This window comes from Cottoperca gobio, chromosome 20, assembly GCF_900634415.1.
Source record: "Cottoperca gobio chromosome 20, fCotGob3.1, whole genome shotgun sequence".
NCBI lineage: Eukaryota > Metazoa > Chordata > Actinopteri > Perciformes > Bovichtidae > Cottoperca > Cottoperca gobio.
The window spans coordinates 10,702,666-10,727,890 of NC_041374.1; the positions used below are offsets into that span (position 1 = coordinate 10,702,666).

At 42.4% G+C, this 25,225-nt stretch overlaps 1 protein-coding gene across 5 annotated transcripts in view; it reads right to left on the minus strand.

Moving 5' to 3' along the window:
• Positions 1–598: 598 nt before the first annotated feature.
• The window catches only part of pmfbp1 (polyamine modulated factor 1 binding protein 1), a 49,424-nt gene continuing 24,797 nt past the window's right edge, over positions 599–25,225 (minus strand). For 2 of the 5 annotated variants that reach the window (XM_029457277.1, XM_029457276.1), the window contains exons 13-18: positions 17,299–17,408; positions 16,995–17,069; positions 15,891–15,984; positions 15,742–15,782; positions 11,620–11,722; positions 7,031–8,458 (exon numbers count right to left, since the gene is read on the minus strand). In XM_029457277.1, coding sequence (XP_029313137.1) covers positions 8,075–8,458; positions 11,620–11,722; positions 15,742–15,782; positions 15,891–15,984; positions 16,995–17,069; positions 17,299–17,408 — 807 coding nt within the window. In that variant the 3' untranslated portion in view covers positions 7,031–8,074. Of the gene's footprint in view, positions 1,278–7,030; positions 8,459–11,619; positions 11,804–15,741; positions 15,783–15,890; positions 15,985–16,994; positions 17,070–17,298; positions 17,409–25,225 lie in introns of those variants that run through there. The other 3 variants (XM_029457278.1, XM_029457281.1, XM_029457280.1) reach the window with 3 other exon arrangements.

Below are 25,225 nucleotides of genomic sequence, written 5' to 3' on the forward strand. Positions count from 1 at the left end.
AATCTCGCAGTACTAACGTGGTAAAAACTAACGCAGATTATACATTAAAAGCACCCACTTTAAAATATGTTACACCAAAGAAAACTCTTAGGTAAAGTGACACAGCATCCCGTTGCTCAGTATGTTAAGCTAACGGCTAAAGTTGTGTTCTTTGTTCAGGGAGCTGATCAACAACTTCTGACATGAGAATCTTTTTCCCTTTTTGACACGATGTAGATTGTTTGTTGCTGCCCTACATGCCGGTAGACATAAAGGGCGGTAAGTAAGTCGGTTCCAACCTCATGCCAGTAACATTAGCATGTTTAATGCTTATGAGAATCCTAAAGTTTGAAGCGAGGCTGTAACTTTTTGAAAGATTAGATAACTGTCTTTCTCTTACAAATTAAAAGCAATACATCTAATCCTTTCTTAATGTTGCTATTGTACATGGTCTGACCTGTAGCTAATGTTAGTCACCACAGTTTGCTGACTTCATGACTCTGCGGTGCCACTGCTCCTTTACATTTATCATTTAGTATGAACGTCTCATAATTGTCACGCGTACAGCGGCTGTTATCCAGCAAAAGTTACCAACTTTGCTTTAATCTTTTACGTTAACTAGGTTGAAGTAGCAGGAGTCACCACACTGAAAAAGAAAGCAACAATGTTTTCAATTGGACAGTTAAAGAAGCCATACCATACCATGTAACTTTGTACCTGCATGCATGTTCCAGGGCAAGGAGTATTTGTAGATCTGTGCATTTAAAGACAAATTAATGATGACAAAAGATAAAAATCTCTCAGTAAACTGATTGTTAGTGCAACTTGAAGGCTTAAGGAAATCACAGTCCGCTCCTCTCTGCAAAGCTGCCACATCTACATCCTATAAAACCATAATACATTCAACAACTAGAAAATAACCCAAACAAAACAAGCCGGCTGCATTTATTAAAGCCGCTGTTATGTGCATCCCAGAATATACTCAGATACCTGTCAAAGTCTGTTTCCGTCGCGGTGGTCCACAACGCAAACATTTCATGTGTGTACGTGGCTGTCAGGTGAGATTGCAGCATTTACGCTGTGATGTGTCACACCTGATTACGGATACATGTTCCCTTCTTTGTCCCCTGTGCACTGCAAATATGTGTGATGCATGCACGAGCGTGAGCGTGTGGCAGGCAGACATCAGCGGAACGTTTGGCGGTTGATGACAGCGCCGCGACCTCTGATGACGCCCTCCATTTTGTCACCGCCGACTCGCGCAGATTACCCCCAGCGCCATCTTCTTACTCTGTATGCTAATGAAACAGAGAGAGGGAGTAATGAGAAAAGAGTGACAGATAAAAAAATAATAAAAAACAACAGAGAGGGAGAAAAGAGAAACAGTGCGTGAAAGACAACGTGAGGAAAGAGATGTGAACATACAGTGTGAGAGAAACAGAATACAGTAGGTCGAACGTGCAGGAGGAGAGGGGAGACTAATGAAGGTCATCAGCAGCGATATTGGGGCTCCCTTGGATAGAACATTTAGGGAGAGAGGTAGGGGAGGCTCCGGCGAGTATGATGAATATGATTATAGGTGTGTAAGTGTGTGTGACAGTAATGAATTCAGGGTGGGGAATAGAAAAGGGATATAGGTCTCTGAGAGTGTTGAATTTCAAACAGGGACAGCGACCGGTCGCCGCTGCGCTACTGATCGCTCTTGATGTGTGTGTGTGTTTTCCTTGAGTCCACGCAAGTGTGTGTGTGTGTGTGTGTGTGTGTGTGTGTGTGTGTGTGTGTGTGTGTGTGTGTGTGTATGGCTCTGTGCCGAGGTAGTGAGTGGGAGATGCGGTCCGGCCTGCTGTAATTCATGTGAAAACTAACAGAGCTGTCCCGAGATGTCATTAGCTAAAAGGCAAATTTCATTATTTCGCTAATATGGAGCATGATGACTCTTTTGATGTCTCCTTCCTTTTTCTCCACTTCCTCCCTGCTCCGTCCCTTTTCCACCGTATCCACGCCTCCCGCCTCCTTTTTGTCTATTTACCCCTCCTTCCTCTCTACCCCCCCTCCTTCTCCTCCGCTCCCGCATTCAGAGGATCTCCTTATTCAGAGCAGCTTTCCCTTTCAAGGTTGAAGAAAATGGCCATGTGTCTGAGTATGTGTGTGTGGGGACAGTGAGAGTGATTTTCATTCGTGGTCCCGCTGAATGAGGTGATGGTGACTCACCTTCAGCCCACATCCACACACACACACACACACACACACACACACACACACACACACACACACACACACACACACACACACACACACACCTTACACTCCTTCCCCTCCCTTTGATGTGAGTCGATGGCTAATCAGGTAGCATCAGGCCTAGTCCTCATTTCCCCTTCACACCGGCCCCATTAGGGAGCAGGCTTTCTGGAGCAGGCCGATAAGGACAATATGCTCTTCTTTGACACTCTCTCTTCCATATATACCCTAAATCTCTCACTACTCTCTCATTCTTTCTTTCTCTCATTCTGCTCTTTTCCCATCTTTCCCCTCGCTAAATCTCCAGTGTCTCCCTCATTCCTCCATCTCTCATTCTCTCCGTCACACGCTTCTCTCACCTTTCACTTTTCTTTCCATCTCACCACCTTTCCCTAAATGTCCCATTACTCTCGTCCTCCTCTTTCCCCATCTTAACCTCTCCACTCTCTAAATCACACCCTACACCTCCTTCCCTTCATTCCTTTGTCGGCGTCCCTCTGCATCCATCTCTCACTCTGCTTTTTTCCCCCTTCATTCCAAAACTTAGTCCCTAAATCCCCAGCAGCGTTCTTTCAGCCTGTTCCCCCATGCATCCCTTTCACTACTTCCTTTCCTCTTTCCCTGTAGTCCTCATCTCTTTTCCTCTCCCTCAAATTGTCTTGTAATCTCTTTTTCCCCTCTAGGTTTCCTACTGTCTTAAACTGTACCATCCCCCCCCCCCCCATTTCTTCTTACCTCTTCCTTTACTCCTTGAGGGAACATGCCAACTTTTTTTGAGAAATTGGACTGATGGTCATTTCAGCCATTAAGAGATGGAAACAGACACAACAATCTGTCATATGTCCCCTGTTTGCTACCATACTCCATAAAGCATTACAATAAACAAGATTTATGATGTGTATCTTTATCCTGAGTAAGACAACTGACATTGAGTGTAAAAAGTTTGCAGTGGTGTATAATCCTTATGTCAGAATAGAAAGTATAATCATCATTTATTTTCATAACTATTTAAATGGGCAATACATTTATGAGCTAAATGTTTTAAGACCCGTTTCTCCAGACAATGGGAGTGAATGGGGAACAAATAAAATGTTACATTTCCAAGTTTTTGTTTTGGGCATCTTTTTTTTCTTCTTGTTATTTATTAAATCAACATTATTTGTACTTATGCTAAAGTCAATAACTGTACAACTCAAAGTTTAACATCACATTCAGAGACACAGAGAAGCTCTCTGAGCCCTGTTTGTATCATATCTTCTCTTTAACATGCACTTTATGTCATTATTATTCAAATTGCTCCCTATTAATGTAGATGTGGTGCCGCCAGTTCTCTGTTGTAACACTGTTATGTTGCAAACAGACACATCAATGTGTCCCATTTACATTTGTGTTGGATTCATTTAGTTTTTACTGATGTTTGTGTGCACATGTTTGTCTGTCTGTATTAGTTTATCGCGGTGCTTTAAGTTGCATTTGTAAGAAAGTATGCTCTGAAAACAAGCTTTTGATAAACTTTATATTTATCTACAGATCGTTGGTGTCACGATGTTTATTAACCGGTGGGTATTCCAAACTTTTACATTCTTTGCATTTCGCCCTGTTGTTTCATGTTTATGATCTACGATGCTCGGTCCAACAAAATGACAAAAAGATGCACTTTTGCCCAACACAGCATTGGACTGGACGCTGCAACTATATACAAAGTAATTTAATGAATGACTACAGAGAAAATCATGGAAGATCACACTAAACAACCAGACAATGCACAAGCATTGTGTTCTCATTTTGCAACCAATCCAGAGTTGCACTTGGATCCAGAACGCCGTGTACTCACATCCCATTCAACATCAAAAGACAGTCCACAGTAACTCTCCAGACTAATACAGACTGTACAAGAGCTGTACTTCTACCAATGAGGAAATATCTCTTCACTTTTATTGTATTACGACTCAGCAATGGGCATCATAGTAAAATAAGTAGCGTGGTTTGATCACGGCCCCTTCAAGTCAGACTCGGGGATATTTGAGTTTACAGCAGGTTGCAGGCTTTATGTTTGTGGGCTTGTGTTGTTTAATGGAATATAAATAAATACGATTGTGGAAATGCAAAGGTTCAATTCCCAAATGAAACCATTATGCAACAATGTAAACTTATACATAGTTAATGAACTATACACTTGTAGACTAAGTTTGGGTTTTATTCTAATGCCATCGCTGCAGCTGCTGAACAGAAATCTTGCAAATGCAAGTTTTTATTCCTCTGGATATATTTACTTTTAACTATTGCAACTATTATTGTCCAGTGTGAAGCCAAATTACATTAAGTAACGTAGGCGACTAAACTTACTTAACAAACTACGATCAAACAGTTTAAAGTCAGAACGTTAACCATGTGTTTTAATGCGAGCGTCATAGTTTGTTTCTGGCAAAGCAAAGCAAAAATAAATACATGCATGATAATTATAGATGAAGCCAAAACAACAAAATGTTTGTGCAAAACTTATTTTCCTTTCAGTTGAGGAGTTAAATTAGAAAATGTAGAAACTAAGCACAGGGTTAAAGCTGTAGTAGTAGTAGAGGCGACGCAAATATGAACACAGATGAAAAATGTGATTTTGCAGTCTTTGATATGTGACAAAATCAAATACAAAATGTAGATAAGTGTGTGTGTGTGTGTGTGTGTGTGTGTGTGTGTGTGTGTGTGTGTGTGTGTGTGTGTGTGTGTGTGTGTGTGTGTGTGAAATCGAGGGCTTCTGCTGGGACTTTGTGAAAATGAATCTCCTGCAGCCCAAACGCCCCAACATGATGTCAGCATGTTGCCATCGTGTCGCTGTACGGTCTATAAAAAGTAACCACACAACTAAAACCCACCTTTTTAAAAGTGAAACATTGTGTGAGGAGCTGTGACCGAGCTTTTAGAGGAGACACGTTGCCAGCACCGCTGTCACTTTTCTTTCTCTCTCACCCTCTGTTGTCAATTTCTGTTCATGGTGTGACATACGACTAAAAGTCCTTGTAGCAGTGACAGAAGACTGCGCTGGCCCCGGCATTTGTCACATGATAAACAGGCGTTTCCATGTGTTGTATGTAGGTTGTCATGATATGACACTTAAAAAAAAAAAAAAAAAGGCTATTAAAATATACATGTATATTTGAATTCCTGAAGGGAAAGACTTTGAGGTAAGGTTTCTCTTTCTCTTTCTATTTTATGTTGACACAATGCAACACCGTGTATGGACTCGTTAATATGAAGGATACACATTTATACTATAATTCTACAATTAAGAAAAACTTTAAGTCCAAGTAAAATAATAAAAATCGGAATAAGCGAGAATCTTATTTGCTTCATTTGAATAACCCTAATGACAGCTGATAGTGAGCCTCGCACATTTTAGAGATGCAATATAACAAATAAACATAAAAGGTCTGTCTGCACCATCTGGTACTCTAAGTTAGACAAACACTGAGAATCATCTGCACACACTATTTGTTGTAGAGCTGCTTACGACATGGGCTGCGAATGCTTTCTGTGTGATTATTAGCATGAGCAACCACACAGAGACCTACAGGGAAGCCCAGACTGGAGCTGATAACAAACACACACACACACACACACACACACACACACACACACACACGCACACACACACGCACACACATCATAGGCACAAGCACCCCAATCATTTGTATCTTGAAATAGGGATCAAATAATGCCTCGTAAACACTATAATGAGTGCCGTGATGATCAACAGCTACTCCGTCTCTCGTTCTCCGTCTCTCTCGTGGTCGAGGGCCCACACTGTTCACAAACAGCCTGACGCTAATTTGGGATAAAAAGAAAAATACTGACTTGCAATATTTTTCTGGTTTACCACAGATTTCCAAGGGACCACACATACAGCAGTGAAGTACCACCCACTCTCATTTGATGAAATTAGGTTAGGAAGGAGCCTGTTCTGTGCTTTCTGCCTTTGTGAGAGAAGAGCTCATGGTGAGGAAATTAAGAGCCTGTATGTGCTCGTGTGTGCGAATGTGTGCATTTGTGTTTGTGTGTGTGAGAGGCTGACTAATCCCTCCACAGAGCTGAAACGAGTTAAAAACACATCAAAGGGAAGCTTAACCTCTGTGAAACCTCACCGGGTTTTCAAGAACAACAAATGATCATTCTCCTCATTGTTTCCAGGGGGACTCTTTTCACCGCTGCGCCGCTGACTTTCCCCTCAGTCCTCAGAGTTTTCAAAAAGCCTGTGGTTTCATTTTTAATGACTGTGCCGTTTGCGCAAAGTGTGTGCGTTTGTGAAAGAATATAAATGCGTGCGGATGTGTGAGCGGGTGCACGCACGTGTGTTTGCACATAAAAGAAGGCTAGTTTTGAGTGTGACACGGCAAATGAGGGAAAACCAAGCTAACAAGGACATGCAGTTCTACTCGCAATCATTAAAATGTACGACATCCTGACCGGCTATACAACAGCTATGTATGTACAGAACCAATGAAGGATAATAAAAAAAGAGGGGGTTTGGGAGACAGGTGGGGGAGACAGCAAGAGAGAACGAGGAAGCCAATTGTGGTCTGAGACCTGCTTTCCCTAGAATTCTCATTATCACAGTATAATAGCGCTGCTTCTCTTAAGATATTTGCATGCTTCTTTTCTTTGTCGTTGCTCGTGTGCATGTGCAACAGAGCTCTTGTTCAACTATATGTTCAACTACAAACACAAAGCGCCCCGAGTCACTCGTAGATGCTCATGGAAAGACAGCAGGATAAATATGGTGTGAGCGTGTCGTCCCTGCTTCCCTGCTGGTTGCCGATGTGTCATCATCTTTGTGTCTCAGCTGTCACGTAAAAACTGTAAAAATGCCTAATTATGCGATGCTAACAGGTGGCGTTGCTAGCCGGTTGATATATTGTTGGCATATTGACGGATGGAATAGAATTGGGGAAGAATGTACAACCGCTCACAAATGTATCTGTCTTTATTCTCCCCGTCTTAACAACACTCAGAACACAACGACAGAGAGGAATCAATAAAAAGTATAAAACTAAAAATCTAAAACAACATCTACTATAATAAACATCTAATACACTCAATCACACACAAGCACACACTCAGCCACAGGCACTTACAGACAGGCAGAAGCACGCAGACACATAATGTACTCGCACATAAAGACATACGGCTACATTCAACGCAGTAGACGCAGGACACATGGCGCACAGCTGCAGCGTAATCAGAGACTGTGCTACAGCCGTCCACATCGGAGGTGTGTGTGTGTGTGTGTGGACACTGATGATGTGCCGTCCCTCATATATCCAAAGCACGACTCTCCTCCGGTGTGAGACGCATTCATCAACACTTAAGAATGTGTTAGTCACTTGTTCTGTTTAGTTAATTTGCCTATTTAAGTTGAATTAAACTGATTATAGTTCATCAGAACTGTCTGGATTCTCAAAGAAGTGTAGACAAAATACATTTTAGTGCTTCGTGCTACAGTTTTGTTGCAAAACAAGATCATTATTTGAAGACATAATTGCTAATGTTATAAGCTGCCGCTGTTCAGAGCTTTGCAGCGTGATAAATTGCTCTTTTATGATAAGTGTTAGATTCGTAATCTTTAAAAAAAGGTGAATGTTCTTGGAATAAAACCTCTTCATGGCACAGCGGTCGAGAGATGTTTGAGTTGAATTTTGACGATTTGAGGGAATTCCATCATTCGCTGGTTCTGGAGTCCCCCTCAGGCAAAAAGCACCCTGGGACTTGACTTTGACCTGCAGGACATTAACCTCAAACTGAGCACGCTCCCCGGTGAGGAGCTGGAGGTCAGGAAGTCACGACAGGTCAAAGTCTTCAGGGGGCTTCATTTGTTCTGATCCCTGCTTGTCCTCCCAGACGGAGCATCTTCCAGAGAGGCAGGCGGCCTAATCCGGAACGCTTCACCCAAAGCCTCGCACTCACCTGGTCTCTCTAGCCCGGCTCTGCTCAGCTTGGTTTGGGTTAGAATCCCATCAATGTCCCCCGTCGCTGTGCCCGGGCTCAAGGGAGGAGGGAGGCGGAGGGATGAGAGTAGGGAGGTGGAGGGAGGAGGTGGGCAGGCACTGAGGGAGAGGGGGAGGTAGACGGAGGAGCACTGCTGGAAGGTGGGAGGCGGAGGAGGGAGCAGTCGCTCCACTTGTCTACGCATAGACCTCTCCTCCTGCAGCCGCCTACACAACCGCTTATTCTCCCCGCTGAGGGAGTTTAACTGGAGAGAGAAAGAAGGAGACATTGAGAGAGACATATGCACAGAGGAAGACACACAGACACAAAGAATAACAACAGTTCTGAAAGGAAACCTTCATGTGTGACCGTAGAACGGGACTGAGGGAGCAGAGACACTTCTTTCAGGGGAGTGTAAACATCACACTTGTTTAGTTAAATCAACCAAATCGCAAAACTTAATTTGGAAGTTACCAATAAATATCAACCATCAAAAGTCAACAGCTATCAAGTTGATGAAGTAGCTGACTTCCCATTATGTGCTTAATTCATCTTTCACAGTTACTTTCATGCCTGTTGAAACAGAAATGCAAGTGGAAAATTGCGAGGGGGTTTTCAGGAGAGTATTGTGTTCACAGTTTGAAATGGTTGCAAGTAGGAGTCATGCGACGGTGTAAATTTCTACATGAAAACAACCAATTTGAGCGATCATTAGAGGTCGATTTGACACAAAATCATCCGTGACTCAAAACAAATCGCACATCGTCAGAACATGATTGGGCTCCCTGAAACACAATTACAGACTAGCTAAATTGAGGGTGTCTTATTTTTTGATAGGGACATTTGGTTAAAGGCAGGGAGGAGATTGAGTTAAAAAGTGTCTTTAAATGCAAAAAAGAAAAGAAAAGAAATGACATTTACATTTGTTGTACAGCGTTGTAATTATATGCAAAATGTGCCCGTCTAAAAATTGTAATAAGGCAGATAAAAGAGAATAAAATATTTGAAATAATGTATTTTTAGCTACGAGGAAGAGTAAAATAAGAAATTAAAGGATGGAGAGACAAAGAGACACGTCGGGTAATGACAGTTGCACTTATCCACATCTGTTTTTTAGTGTGTGTGTATGTCTGTGCGAACGCTGCGGTTCAAGAATGATGTCACATCGACATGTCTGGCCATGTGTGTGTGTGTGCGCATGTGTGTGTGTGTGTGTGTGTGTGTGTGTGTGTGTGTGTGTGTGTGTGTGTGTGTGTTAGGGGGAGAGAAAAACACAAACGGAGATGAGACAGACACATTTCCGGATGGTTCTGCTAACATTACCCTTCCAGACACCGTGCACACACACACACGCTCAATAAATCTCAGCAAATGTATTACATCTCATGACTAGAAATAGCGAGGTCTTAGGCTTAACCCTCAAAGAGCCGATGACATGTCGATGTGTCAAAACTATCCTAAGACGCTTAGAGAGTATTTACCGTCTTCAACAGGCAAACATCCTGCAACGTGTTCATTTATGTTATGCCAAAAGCAGTAGAGTTTCCAGATGAAGAACACTGAGGTTGACATTTATAATTAACCGTATATTCAAGGGGACCTGTTTAATTTTCCTCATCTTTGGTTGTTCTGGATGCTTCCTTAATTGCAAAGGAGGGGGGTGAAATTAAAAATCACAGCTTGTCTCCTTAACCTTCACATATTGCGGGTGAACTGGTGGGCATGCGTGTGGATGAAAAGGATGTCTGTAAGTGGGGGAGACAGAAAGTAAAGAGACAGAGACAGACACGGAGGGGGAGGAGGGGGATGGGAGGGGGGATTATTGCCGGTGCATTGTATGAGTGTGTTTGCACTTTTCCGTCTGTAAAGCTGCGTTTCCATTCAACTGTTTTAATACAAATTCTGAAAAATTACAGAGCAAGCTGAATAGAGACAGCAAACTAAGTACACTTCTTCTCATTGACAGAGAAGTTTTTAATGGATTGTTGGCGTAGGATGATCTGCCCATTGAAAACAACAGACAATATGAAATACCTGTCCATCCATCACTCCCTGCAGCGGTGTACTGGAATATTGCCTCATGCATCTCTTCTTCATCTTTGCATGAAAGCATGAAATAACCTGCACATGAGCTGCTGCTAAAGCACAATAACAGCTCGCTTAATGCTAATCAAGTCTTTCCTCTGATGTTCATCTTCATCCCCGTTGATGGAAAATCACTTAACTCGGATCTAATTTTGTGTGACATTTCAAAAGTTTGCATGAAATTAGCTTGACAGTCGGATGTAAATCATGCGTGCGCGCGTTGTATAGCTGGTGTTAATATGCGCCTGTGGGCGAGTGAGAAAGCAACAGCACTGAACCAGTTTGTGACTATGAGTAAATGAGACCACAGCAGAGACACAGAGACATTCCATTCACTGATATCTGTGTGTGCGAGTGTGTGTGTGTGTGTGTGTGTGTGTGTGTGTGTGTGTGTGTGTGTGTGAGTGGGAGCAAGTGTGTGTCCAGTGGACAGTGAAGGGAATAGCCTTGTGTAAATGAACCGTCTGTATCCCATCCTTTCCAACCTGTGCCTGTATGTCTGTGTGTGCGTAGGATGTCCATGTTGGATCGATGTGTGTAATGATTCACACTAGAGATTAAGAGGTGCTATTACACACCTGACCTGTTAAACAACGATTCTCTCTTCCTCCACTCCACCTTTCCTCTGCTTCATACGAGCAGCTAATGCCATTTACCTTCCACTGAAACAACATTACATTCAAAACTTCAACAAGTACCCTCTTTTGTCGTACACCGTCAATCAGCGGGGCCATTCGGCAGACTAACAAAAGTCGGGTGAGCCGCTCCCCAGGCCCTGGAGTTTTGGAGAACTGAGGGGGCTGAGGAGTACTTTTGATTTGTCTCTCCTTTAGTGATTTGTTGACTCTTGTGAAGTTTCAACACAGTGAAAATAATGTCAGCTTTTCCTCAGAATATTCCTCTGTGTTTTTCCCCCCACATTGTTTTATCACAGCGGGCCATTTCCCTATGCTGTCATGGAGAGATCAGCGCGGCTGTATTGATATACATCCCTCTCTCAGTTTCATGAAAGGGAAATCATTTACCAGTGGAAAGAAACGTCACTGCTTTTTCCCGATACGATTTGTCCCTCCTTCCCCACAACGCGCACAAGCCCCCCACACCCAAACACCCACCCCGCTGCCGACGTTTCACTTTTATCGTAGGAAGAGGAAATGGATGTCTGTGCGCGCCTGTGTGTAAGTGCGCGTGTCTGTTTGAAGTTGGACGCATGAAAGCTTCCTCTTCTGAGTGAGCTCAACAGCAGGTGGGCTGGTGTGTGGGTGTGTGTTTGTATCTGTCGGGTAAAAGGACTGTCAGGACCCGGTGTGTGTGTGCGTGTGCATGTGCGTGTGCTCTTACTTGTTGATTTAGCATTCCGATGGCCTCCAGGTTGCTTCGCAGTCTGTTGTGCATGTCCTCGATCTTGCTGAGGTTTAGAGCAACACAACTCTGCTTTTCCATTCTGCAACACGAGCGCATGCACACACATATGAGGAATTAACTTTGACGTCTTTGGTACACTCTCCATCAGGAGTCTTAGTGCCTGTAGTAGTTTAAGAAGACAGAATAATAAACACTCGTGCACTTCATCATAAAAAACATATTGCGTGTTCTCCTGTCGCTGTAAACTTCTCCACTCTGGTATTCCTGTACAGTGACATGCATTTGCAAGACAAAACAGCTCCAATCAAATGTCCTAGAAATCTGGGGCAGAAAGAAGTTGTCTTCATTATAACTTATTACTAAACTCAAAGACGGGCGAGCAAATGAGTTCCAGAAATCATTAAATTATATATGAAAGCGTATATAATGCTGAAACACACAAAAAAACAAAACGAACGCAACCGTAGCCAGGGAACATTAAGAGTACAAGAAGCCATTTAAGATTTTTAACTGTTTATTAAAAACGTTTTGGGAAATGACAAACAAATGTTGGGGTCTGCCATCTTCAGACCCAGGGCTGACGAAGGAATGTCTATTAAATTAACGACGGTGGATAATGGTGCTCTGTACGGGCTGAAGAGCTCGCTGCCCCCGCTTTACGCTCTTTCTTTCATGCCCCAGTGAACCTGTCCAGTTAGCATTCAGAAAAACCTTCTAAATACTTTATTGAAGACTTCTTAGCCCATTAAAGTACCACCGTACCTCCCCAATGTTAATTTTCTTATAAAAGAGCAAGCTGGGATTTCCTATCAGAGCAGCGGACGGAAAGACAGTCCCGCTTTGCTTCAGTTGAGAAGACGTGCACGCTCATCCAGATGCTAATAAATGGCGTTATTGTTCCTGTGGATCAGGGTGAGCTGACACAAACACACACACACACACACACACACACACACACACACACACACACACACACACACACACACACACACACACACACACACACACACGGCCCTATTAGCGATAACTTAAAACATTTAAGATACACTTGAGGGAGATGCTAATATGTGAACTGACATGTTTGTCTGAAAACTTTATGAGATTCATTAGTGGAACAATTCAGTTGCTTTGCATTTGTAAGCATGTATGGTAAAACGTTAACGGAGAGACGATAACAACAACATCAATGGTAGCACCGCTGCAGAACAACGCTCTCCACTGCACCGTCTCTGGACTCAGATTTCTCTTATGCTTTTCTATGGAAAACACACTACATAAAACCAACAAGAGAAGAAGAAAAACAACTGATGTGCAATATGTGTGTGTGCAGTACGTCGCCTTTAGATATGATCCAGTGACACAATCACTACACATACACGACAACATCTGACAGAAGATAATCTGCCTATTAACCGACCAACTAATCAAGCTTCTCCAACGTAAGCATTTCCTTTTTTTTTTTTAAAGAAACCTCATTTCCTGAAAATTACATTTATACACTGAACATAATTGCAACTGACCCCTCCAAATCTTTTAATTTCACACCATAATGATGATACAAAGAACATTAATAAGAAGAAATGCTGAAATTCCCTTTGATCTTTTATATTGTAAATGCCTTAAAAAGATGAGTTCCACCACTTTCAGTGAAGGAGGCGTAAACTTTAAGCGTAAGCATAAAATCCAAAGCGCCACATTTGCACAGATTCTTCACTTGATTTAGATTCTCTCCTCGATGGTAATGTGGTCTTCAGCAGATCATGAAACATCACCGCCGCTGAGACAACTGCGTGAGATTTATGCGCCCGATGTAAGAAGGCAGCGATGCGCTTCATGCTTGGCATGACACCAGTGTAAACATGTGTTCCTGTGTTGACACACAAACATGGATGTGTGTAATTAGCGGCCTAACCCAATCAGTGTGTGTATAATTACAGTCATTAGTGTCAAAGCCAAGCTGCCATGCTCTCTAAACCAGGCAATAAACTATGTGGTCCCCTCATCGCTCCGAACACACACACACTCATCTTTCTTATTTACTGCTCTCCTCTTAAATGTTACGCAAGACGTGACAGTCTTCTCGCAGTCTCCGTCTTATCTGCTCGTTCCGTTTCTGCGTCACTTTAGTTCTCCGTGTTCGTACAAATCCTCTGCTGTGATCACTGGCTGCTCTTAATTGGAAGCACGTTGTTAATGGTGCGACTGATGAAGCCTGATGCTTTATGAGCGCTTCCTCCCAGATGGGTCGTGTCAGACACAGCAAACAGCATCAATCTCTGCTTCCACCACTTAGTGCACTTAAACGTGCACTCGAATTTATATTATTTTAGATGATTTGAGGTGAAATGTGAAAGGTTTTGCTAACGAATAATTGTATTAATTTGAGACTAGGGTGTCATTGCTGTTGATTTTCTATTTTCTCTGCTTTATATTGTATTTGTATTTCAGTGCAAACCTTCAGGAGTGCATCGCTTTACAGCGCCGATACTGCAGGAGGCACTTCAGCATCGTAGGACCTGTTGACAGAGTTTATTCTTGCTCTTCAGATTAAACACTTTTGTCAGGGAGGGGTTGGGTTTTACAGGAACAACATGACCATGATCTGATGATCTGATAAAGACGTTACTTCAGATAAGTGGAACAAATTTGAGCTTTTAAAGCTAATCACTGTTGTTCTAAAAAACATGCAAACAAATCCAAGTTTGAACTTTTACTTCATTGAATATGGTAACATGCTCTTATTTTGTGCCTAAAACAACTTTGCTAACTTCAAAATAAAAGCGGCCTGGTTATTTCTTCAATCTAAATCTTCTGCATTCATCCGTTCCTCACCTCTCCGGGGGCTTTACTGCCACCCACCATGTGAGAGCGTGACACTCCAGCTGCGTTGGAACAGTAGGCCATGTGATCATAATACATTTCTTTAATAAAGGCATATCTAATGACAAAACCTTCACGCCGTGTTGATTGCTGCCACTGATAGAGACAGTGGAGAGACACTGAAGATACCCCCTTTTGCCACCAGTAATGAGATTTATCAAATGTATATGACTGCCATGCAAATATCATGACACATCTGGATGTATGATTTTCATACATATGGCATTTCGGGTTAGGTACGTATGGGGGGGGGGGGGGGGGGGGGGTACAATAATGAAATGAAATAAATTAGGAATCCTCATAATAAAGAAAAGGGGAGATGGAAGAGAGAATGGACGGGGAGACACTATGGAAGAGGCTTTCATTCACTGTTTTTATCTCGTTCCATGTTATTATATTCGCTCAATCAAAACCCCCTTATGCATACATCTATATGAACTGCCTCTCTCACTCTGTCCCTCTCGCTCGCTCATTCGCAATTATGAGGGAAAGACAAAGAGAAGCGATTCATCTTTCTGTCGCGGCCGCTTAATGATATCATTAAAATGACTGACAGCTTTGAATAGCATTGGAAACCTACTCCAGTCAAAACAAATCTGATCCGTTTTGGAAACAGAGCCTGGTGGTTCGTTAGGGGAGGGGCGCAACATGAGAGTGTGTGTAAAACGGGGTGAGGGGAGGGGAGAGGGGGGGGGGGGTGTTAATGAGGGAGACCTGAGGGGGTCACACTGGGTGTATGGGGAGTGCTGCTGCCGGCAGGTGCCCCCACAAACACCATCTCCCACACGCACACACCCTCCATCCTACACCCAATCCCATCTGTGCCACATTCATTTTAATTACCTTAACGAACATGACAAATATATCTCTTCTCCATTGTTGAATGCTATTTGACAGCCATGGGGGTGGCAAGCAGGAGAGGATGGGCCCTTGATTAGAGTGTAATCATTGTTAAAGGCCCAGCATGAGCAACGTATTCAGATTGAAGAACAGACACACACACGGGGAAACACAGGTGGCTGGGCCCACAGGGTGTTTCATTCACAACTTGGCACTCCTGCTGTTATTATCATCATCAGCTTTGTTCAGGCTAGATTGTGTGTGAAAGAGCGAAACATGGTGGGCAACGCTTTTTGTTGGATATGAATGCTAAGCTCTGATCAGCTGGTGGACAAACACAAATGTACACACACACACACACACACACGGATGACTCACGTTCTCTCGTCTTGCCGGATGCTCTGGTTTCGGATCCTGGCCTGCAAACAATTATGAAATGAAAAACAAACCTGTTTGTGATCGACACTCTTTTTTTTTTTCCTTTCTCTCTCCGTAGTTCATTGCTTTTCCACTTTGCGCCTGTTCACCTTAAAGCGTTCCGTGTCTCTCTCTTTCTCATGCGCCACTTCTTTCAGTCTCTTTACCTCCGCCTTCAACGTGTCATTAGCGCCCTGAAGATGTCTGACGAAAGCCAGGGCGATGCGGAGACAGAGTTAAACAGAGAAACAAACACAGAGAGGGAGACGCAGAGAGAGACAGACACCTATTATCATCAAGAGACTCTTGTTAACACGGCAGACACAATATTCTGCCACACAACAGCAGTGGTGTCTGTGTTTCTCTGCTTCCAGAACAGCCTTTAATTAGCAGTTTAGACATTAACTCTGACATCATGATCAATTATAATGGAACGCTAGATTTCCACATGCATTCATCACTTGTGGCTATTTATTTCATTATTTGTACACCAATTCTCAGTATTCAGAAGTATTAAAAAGTTACTCAGATTTTTTTACTTAGACTTTGACTTATTTAATGAGAGGGGAAGTAGAAACATCCCGCTTCTGAGCATAAGGAGGAAACATTCTCTCGCTCTAACTTGACGTAGCTCGTGTTTTCCAGGTGTGTAAAGACTGTTACCACTGCTACAGGTTACTATAACGAGAACAAAACACACACACACGCACTGTAAGTCAAGAGACAGAGAGAGAGAGAGGAGAGAAGCAGACACACAGACGGTGGTGTTGCTGCTGGGCGGGGCTGAGGGAGGCATGGCACCGCAGGGGGGTGGGATGACAGAAGACGGCTAGACAGCTTTGATCTCTGAAAAGAGGAATATGTCATGCCCATGTCTGTGGGTGCATGTGTGTGTGTGTGTGTGTGTGTGTGTGTGTGTGTGTGTGTGTGTGTGTGTGTGTGTGTGTGTGTGTGTGTCATGATGACGCAGATATGCAGAATAACTGTCAGGTGCGAGCATGTCAGAGAGTCCACCTGAATCACTCGAACACATGCTCAGGAACACAAAAACACACACGCGCTATTATCACAAACTGCTCTGGTGGGAGAGGTGACCTAGTTTGCAGGTGTAGCAGTTAGCTGAGCAGCCCCCCCCCTCCCTCCATCTTTAGTTGTCTTTAGAAAACAAACACGCTGAACAGAATTGAGACAAACAGACACATTGATGAACTCACGTTTTCTCCTCAGTGACGAGGAGCAGCACCCGCTGGCGGGCCTTCATCCGGCCGATGAGGCTCTCGTTGGAAACCCTGAAAGAACAGAGACAGACTTCTGAAATGTAATTAACTTTAAAACTACACGAGCAAGTTAAACAGTATCTTTTGCAGTCATAATGCAGGAGCGTAACATTTATTCAGTCATCATGGGAGTAAAAAAAAACATGAACAAATACACTGCACACACACACACACACACACACACTAATGCAATATACAAATGTAATGAATAAGACAAGAAAACATCACGATGTGGTCATACTTTTGTTCACTGATCCAACGGTCAACATTAGTCATGACCAGCTGGCTCTCATGGCGAAGGTGTGCGTAGTCAGACCGTGTCCCCTGCAGCTCCGACCGGAGTGTGTCCACCTGCGATACACAGTCACATATTATATATCCATGTAGCAACAATGAAAAAACATGCTTTCACACATTTCCCCTCTAATCATTTCCACATTTTAAAACTCCTCATCTATTGTGACTGGATTGGTGATTTAATGTACTTTACTCGGGTCCTACAGCTTAAGGCAATTTTGACTTTTTAAATAATACTTTTTTTAATGACACTCAGAATTAAATTTAGGACCAATTTTACACAGATTTCTTCCACTATCCGGATATGTATGATATTAATGTGAGAGGCATTTGATACATAATAAAAATTGCAATGTCAGAAGAAAAAGACATTTTAATACCAATTAAACCCTTATTTTTTAGAATAAAAAGCCTTTTAAAGATCTGCTTTAGTTAAAACAAAGGTTTACAGTTTAAAAATATGACTTCCTTTCAAGAGAAGTATTAACACCCAACCACTGGCTTGGTTTAAGTCTCTCACTCTCACTCTCACACTCACTCAAAGGTGTGAAAATAATTATGGTTAGAAAAAGGGGATGAGTGAGACTCTAATAAAGGGGAAGCGACGACAGGGTGGAAACACATGTCATACATAGAGCTAATAGCAACACAAGAGAAACATTAGGTAAATGGAGAATAGTGGGGAATGAATGAGATGCATTTGCAGACGCGGGTATAAATAGCAGGTGAGGTATTAAGCAGGTGCAAAGGGAAGAAAGATGGAGGATGGGCGAGAGCAGACTGAAGACGAGATTGCAGGGAGAAGACGGGTGAGGGGTGAACACAGCGACGGGATGGCACCGGCCAAACTGCTGACTTTTTCATTCTGCTTATCAGTCGGGACCTTTTCAGGCCTAAACTCTAGGGACACATTACCCTTATCGCCATGGAAACACCTTGATATGCCATACCATCTTCCCACAAAGATTTGGACAAACATGAAAAAAAAAAGAAAAAGTTTCCCATATGTGGGCCATGATTTAAGTATCCAAAAAATGCCATATGATTAACCCAAAAATATCAACTGCTGTGTCAGTTGAATCATGTGCATGTGTGTGTGTGTGTGTGTGTTGAATCCCAGAGCAACATATCATCCTGTTGATGTTTATCTGGAGGACAGAGTTAAACGTAACACAGAGATTATAAAACACCTGATCCTGTTGATGCAGAGCTGACAGAAAAATATAATGCAGGACGATCAAAACAGGTGTGAAGATAAACAATTAGCCTTCAATAGTCAAAGTCCTGTGCGGCACCCACATATATAGAACATAACTACTGCTTGTGCACCCCAAAGTTAAAGTGGAAATGTTTTTAGTTGCCCAAGGCCGGAATCTTTTAAGTTATTTACAACCTCATCTAAGAGAAGCCAGCCTTTTATGTCTGCACCACATCCACCCGGGGCTGCAGGTTCAAAAGTTGACCAGTGGATTTAGTTGCATATTCTATGAGAGGAATTCATTCAGCGACTCGCAGGACAACGGGACACATTTTGTGTTCTTTTGCCGCAAAATATGCAAACGAATATTACAATCTGCCGCAATATCAAATGTTTTTAAGAATAGAAACTCAAGTTGCCAAATTAATTGCCTCGGATGTCAAAGGAAGTTCAAATTCAAATTTCACAACATAAAGAAGAATTTGACTTTTAATTACACTCAGGTTAAGGAACGGCTGCATTTCAACACATAAAGCAATGAAGGAGAGAAAAAAGTGGGATACCGATGAAATTAAGCCAAGCAAATCATTCAATTTTGAGGAACAAACTGAGTCAGGGCATCAATTGTAATTACATTTATCAAGAATGGCATAAATATTGTCGGTCCCCTGTTGGTTGCGATTTCATTCCTGATTTTGGTTTGGACCAAAACCACACGTTAATACTCCAACATTAATTATATACACAGAAATATCAAACCGTACCACTCAAAAGCAAAAAAAAAAAAAGGAGCTCTCAAACGCATCTGCACACACCTCCACACACACACACCTCCAAACACACACCTCCACACACCTCCAAACACACACCCCCACACACTCACCTACACATACACACACACACACACACACACACACACATACACACACACACATACACACACACGGGGTATCTGCTGTGCTGTAATGACAGTAATTACCTGTGCTCTCACATTAACATCTCCCTCCTGACTGGCTCGGCTGGTGGAGGGATGTAAATCGCAGCACAAGTCTGATGTTGTGATTAGGACTAAATTACGCACCATCACTCTGTTTCCACCGGTGTCAAGGGAGGCAGTGAAAGGGTGTGTGAGGAAAAGGGGGAGAATGAGAGAGAGAGAGAGAGAGAGAGAGAGAGAGGGACATTTAGAGAAAAGGGGACAAAGGAGGTGCGATTGCAAGCGGGGGGGAGGAGTAAAGTAGCATACCTGCTTAACATTTAGATTGGTTTTGTTGCACAAATATTTTAGCAGATGATGGGGGCTAAAAGGGGCAACAAAATGCATTTGGGACACACTTATAACCAAGTTGGGCGATACCTCTGCTTCTTTCAGGTCTATGCTAGAAAATATGAGTTGACTACTGCAGCGCTGGTGAAGGATTTGGGATCTGCTGCAAAAGTATTTATCATTTTGATGGTTTATTCGATCAAAAAGAGGCAGAGTTGTCCAGCTTTGCATTGACAATAGATACAAGATGGACTTTGTGGTTTGTCGTGAAAGTTCATTCAGATGTTTAAGTTCAGAAAAAGATTGCACAAAGCGTACCTGCAGACAGAAAAGAAAGAAAAAAAAGATGGTGGAGACTTAATGGATTTTCCATCTTTTCTATTCTCCACGGAGCTGTGGACTAGTCTCATATTGCACATTAGCTGTCCAGGACAAAAGTCCATTTTCACTAAAACAGACCACACTCTCCAAGGCTGCGGGATAAACATAATTCAAAGTGAACTTTTCTGGGTAAAGAGAGGAATATGAAGAAGAGAATCTAATCAGAAGCAGACAGCCTGGTTGTTGCTACCATAACCATCAAACCGCCAGAGCTGAATACGAGCCATTACTCTGTTCCACTCAGCTCATCAGAGCACATCCTCTCATCAAATTAATGAACACATTTATTGTTAAACACGTTTTTATAAAACATTCATTCATTCTGTCTAATTAAAAGACCCAACAGGCCTGACATCACTTAAATATGCATACTTATCACTCACAGGGTCTGAATTAAAGATCTACAGGCGTGTGTGTGTGTGTGTGTGTGTGTGTGTGTGTGTGTGTGTGTGTGTGTGTGGACACTGTATGTGTGCATGTGCGACGGCAGGAGAGAATGAGGTTTCCTAAGCAGGTCTTCTCACTCTAGGCTTAATGGTGATCATCGCATGACCCAACATTAAGACTGTGTGTGTGTGTGTGCGTGTGTGTGTGTGTGTGTGTTTGCGTGTGCGTGTGTTTATGTGTGTCCCACTCTCCCTAATGGTGACGATGATGACATGTTCTCCATTAGACTAGTCAGTGGGCCACAGCAGATCTAGCATATTAATGAGGCTGATGATGGCTTCTTTAATTACCCTCGTCTGCTGCCACATGGCTTCGCTCCTTTCCCAGAGTCCTTTCATCACACACTCTCCTACGCATGCTGCTGGCTGCCGGGTTGTTTATCAGGGGCTACCAGTATTGAAGTCCCCCATCTTGCATCTCGCCTTCGTGAGCATAACTACGTTACAAGCCTGGGTAGAAGTCCCACATCCACTTCCCAGCTAGATGAATTTCCCCCGTCTAGTAGCTTTTTCTTTTAATATACTGGCCACTTTATTAGGTACACCTGTTCAACTGCTCGTTAACGCAAATATCTAATCAGCCCAATCACATGGCAGCAACTCAATGCATTTAGGAATGTAGACTGTGGTCAAGACGACCTGGTGAAGTTCAAACAGAGCATCAGAATCAGAAAGGTGATTAAAGTGACTTTGAACGTGGGCTGGTCTGAGTATTTCAGAAACTGCTGATCTTCTGGGATTTTCCTGCAGAACCATCTCTAGGGTTTACAGAGAATGGTCCGAAAAAGAGAAAACATCCAGTGAGCGGCAGTTCTCTGGGCGACAATGCCTTGTTGATGCCAGAGGTCAGAGGAGAATGGCCAGACTGGTTCAAGATGATAACCACTCGTTACAACCACGGTATGCAGAAGACCACCAGCCCTTGAAGCAGACGGGCTCCAGCAGCAAAAGACCTGAGGCTACAATTTGCACGGGCTCACCAACACTGGACACTAGAATATTGGAAAAATGTTGCCTGGTCTGATGAGTCTCGATTTCTGCTGCGACATTCGGACGGTAGGGTTAGAATTTGGCGTAAACAACATGAAAGCCTGGATCCATCTCTCCTTGTATCAACGCTTGAGGCTGCTGGTGGTGGTGTTATGGTATGGGGGATATTTTCTTGCCATACTTTGAGCCCCTGAGTACCAGTTGCGCATCGTTTAAACGTCACAGCCTACCTGAGTATTGTTACTGACCATGTCCATCTCTTGATGACCACAGTGTACCCATCTTCTGATGGATACTTCCAGCACGTCACAAAGCTCATATCATCTCACACTGGCTTCTTGATCATGACTGAGTTCTCTGTACTCAAATTACCTCCACAGTCACCAGATCTCAATCCATAGAGCACCTTAGGGATGTGCTGGAATGAGAGATTTGCATCATGGATGTGCAGCCGACAAATGTGCAGCAACTGTGTGATGCCATCCTGTCAACATCTGTGAGCAATGTTTTACCAGCACCTTGTTGAGTCTAATAAAGTGGCCGGTGAGTGAATATAACTCAGGTTTCTGGGTGCACACTGAAATATATGAAAAAATTATAATATATAAACAATAAATGCATTATAATCTGCTCATAGCACTGCATATTTATAGTTATAAGCACTCATAAATATTCATAATACTTTATAACAATAATCACAACACATAAAGAATTTTATAATGAAATATATGGTATATATTATTAATTCCCATAGTTGTATTTCATATATTAAATGCATACTGTGATGCATTATAGCATGGGCTTGCAAAAAATATATTGTTAAAAATCATTATGAATATTAATGAGCGCTTAACTACAATTATACCGAGCTATAAGAAGATTATAACACATTATTATAATGTTTTTGATGCATTATAGACACAGGTGAACGTTTCACTTCTGAGAAGTTTAGTTTCTTCTAGTTTTGGAGGAGATTCCATTTTAAAATGTCAAAGTAAGATAAACAAAATGTTTAGTATTGTACTGACTTCATGTCAGCGCCCGTATTATTTCTGCATTAGTTAACATTAGTTGGAGCAGGATTCCTGGAGAAAAGATGCACATTGTATTTGTTGCTAACCTCCAACAATAGAAAGGTGGAAATGCACGCGAGAGATTCCCATTTGGCAGAGCTCCCGATGTTTGGTTGTCCAGGTGACCAGCGTGCAACAGTGCTTAGCTGCCAGCAGAAACACAAAAGAACAATTCTAGTTGTTTTTTTAATATCGTCTCTGTATTGTTTAGTGATGAGCTGATGCAGCAGGACTTTGGGAAAACACTGCGAGCCCTGTTGTTATTTTATCAGCACATAAATAAAATGTTTGGGAGAAAAAAAAAATGTATATTGGTGAGAGGCGTTTATTTATAATTACTTATTTTCTCATACGCGATTGATTTGTAGGAAACGATTTCTGCACAAAAAAACAAAATCTATTTTGGGAGGCTCTCAGTTCACGTTACAGTTCAGCGAGGCGCGACGTGATTATCTACTAAACTAAATCTCACAAAATAGGAAAAGAAAAAAAAGAAGTACCCTGCTTCAAAATGTTGGAATGAAAAAGAAAGTTACTTTTACAGGTTTCCATTTTTATATTTTTAAATCATATCAATTAATGCTTATATTCCGTATTCTTTGGCGGGAGACAGAACATGAGTGTGAATAGGGCGGTGTCACACGGCTCTTTTGGAGTCTGTGGAGACGATTTTAGTCAAACTTGGTCTTAGGTTAGCCTTGAATAATGAGAATAATAGCCGTTGCTTACCTTTATGAATTAGAAGCTGTTAGATGAGTGGCAGGTGTGATTTGTAAAGACACATTTTTCAAGTTTCCTCGACGAAGGTCACTAACACGAAAGAATACATGTATAAAAGTCTGCCTTAGTTTCTTTCTACAACTTAACAAGGTAAATGCAGATTTTGAGCACTTGGAAAACAAAAAGGTTTTCTTATTTTAAAATTACATCTAGAAAACTAAACTAAGCGTGACCTAATGCACCTATTCTGCATGTTTCTCTCTTCCTCTTCTTTCTTTTGCTCAGTTAACAGCATCATGTCTTAAATGCCCCCAATGAACTTTTGCACGCTGCGACTTTCACGGTACATCCGCATCCGTGTGTGTGTGTGTGTGTGTGTGTGTGTGTGTGTGTGTGTGTGTGTGAGAGAGTGTAAAAACAGGGATCTAGTGCGGGTCATTTTAAGCTAATTAGGCCAGGCTTGGGGCTGCTTTCAGGTATAATGTGTGAGAGCAATGGACAGATAAGAGCATCCCAGAAACCAACAAATATAAATACTACACACTCCACCCACAAAGCCACATTTCAAATAAAAACGCACACTAACAGCCCGTGTTTGACACCTGTAAGTGTGTCAAACATGATGAGATAACAGCAACGTTACGAAGCTAAATCACTGCTGGAGTGGTGAAGAAAATGGAGAAAACTGGAGCGAAAGACATTTCGCTTTGCCCGCCTCCATGTCCAACTGCTGTGGAGAATAAAACAGCGTCTTGGAGCTTTCTGTGATTCACTGTGTTGTCTTGCTGAAGGATACTTAAGCAGCGACCGGGCTCGTCTCTGTAATCGCTAGGCAGACACCCCGCTGACTGGGAATGATTAAAAGCAACTGTCTAATTGTGTTTCTATAGGATGACATCAATAGTTTAAAAAGTTTAGGGGAATGAAACACGCTCAAAAACTTTTGCTATTTGAAAACTATTCTTCAAATTCTCATTAAAGCTGTTTGAAATCTTTTACTCCATGCTAAAAGAAGTTGAGGTAAACACACTAATGACTGTGATTGTGTGTGTGTGTGTGTGTGTGTGTGTGTCAGAAAGAGAGCGAGTAAGGAAGGGGGGCAAGGAGAGAGGGATGATCTAATCAGTCACAAAAATATGCCTCATGTTTACTACGACTCTTATTTGAACTGGACTCATGCAGAGGGACAGGATCGAGTGAAGTGTGTGTGTGTGTGTATGCATGCTCAGCGGCATACATGCAAGCACAACATTGAGTGGTAGATAACAGACAAATCCCTTTCTTTATATCAGAATAAAAACATAAAATGAACATAAATAAACAGACCCGGAAAACACAAACAAGACTTTGCATACCACACACACACACACACACACACACACAACACACACACACACACACACACACACACACACACACACACACACACACACACACACACACACACACTATACAAAGACATACACACAGAGAAAGACAGAGCGATCTGAGGTTCAGCTACTGTGCACCGAGGCAATTTGTAATATAGATTTCCCTCTATAGGCCACTGTAGTGTACCATTTACCATTTCAAACCCTTTGATTTTTTTCACCGGCGGATAATTCATCTTCTGCTGGTCAATAACTGAGATTGGGACCTAATGAAGGAGTCATAGTCAGAATGACCATCACACTGGTGTTTAAACACTGTTTGGAGTCAAATACATTGAAAGACAGCAAGAATGCAAAGGGGAAACGTACACGCACACAAAGACGTGCGGATAAGTACACACACTCCAAACTGTACTACAAATGCAG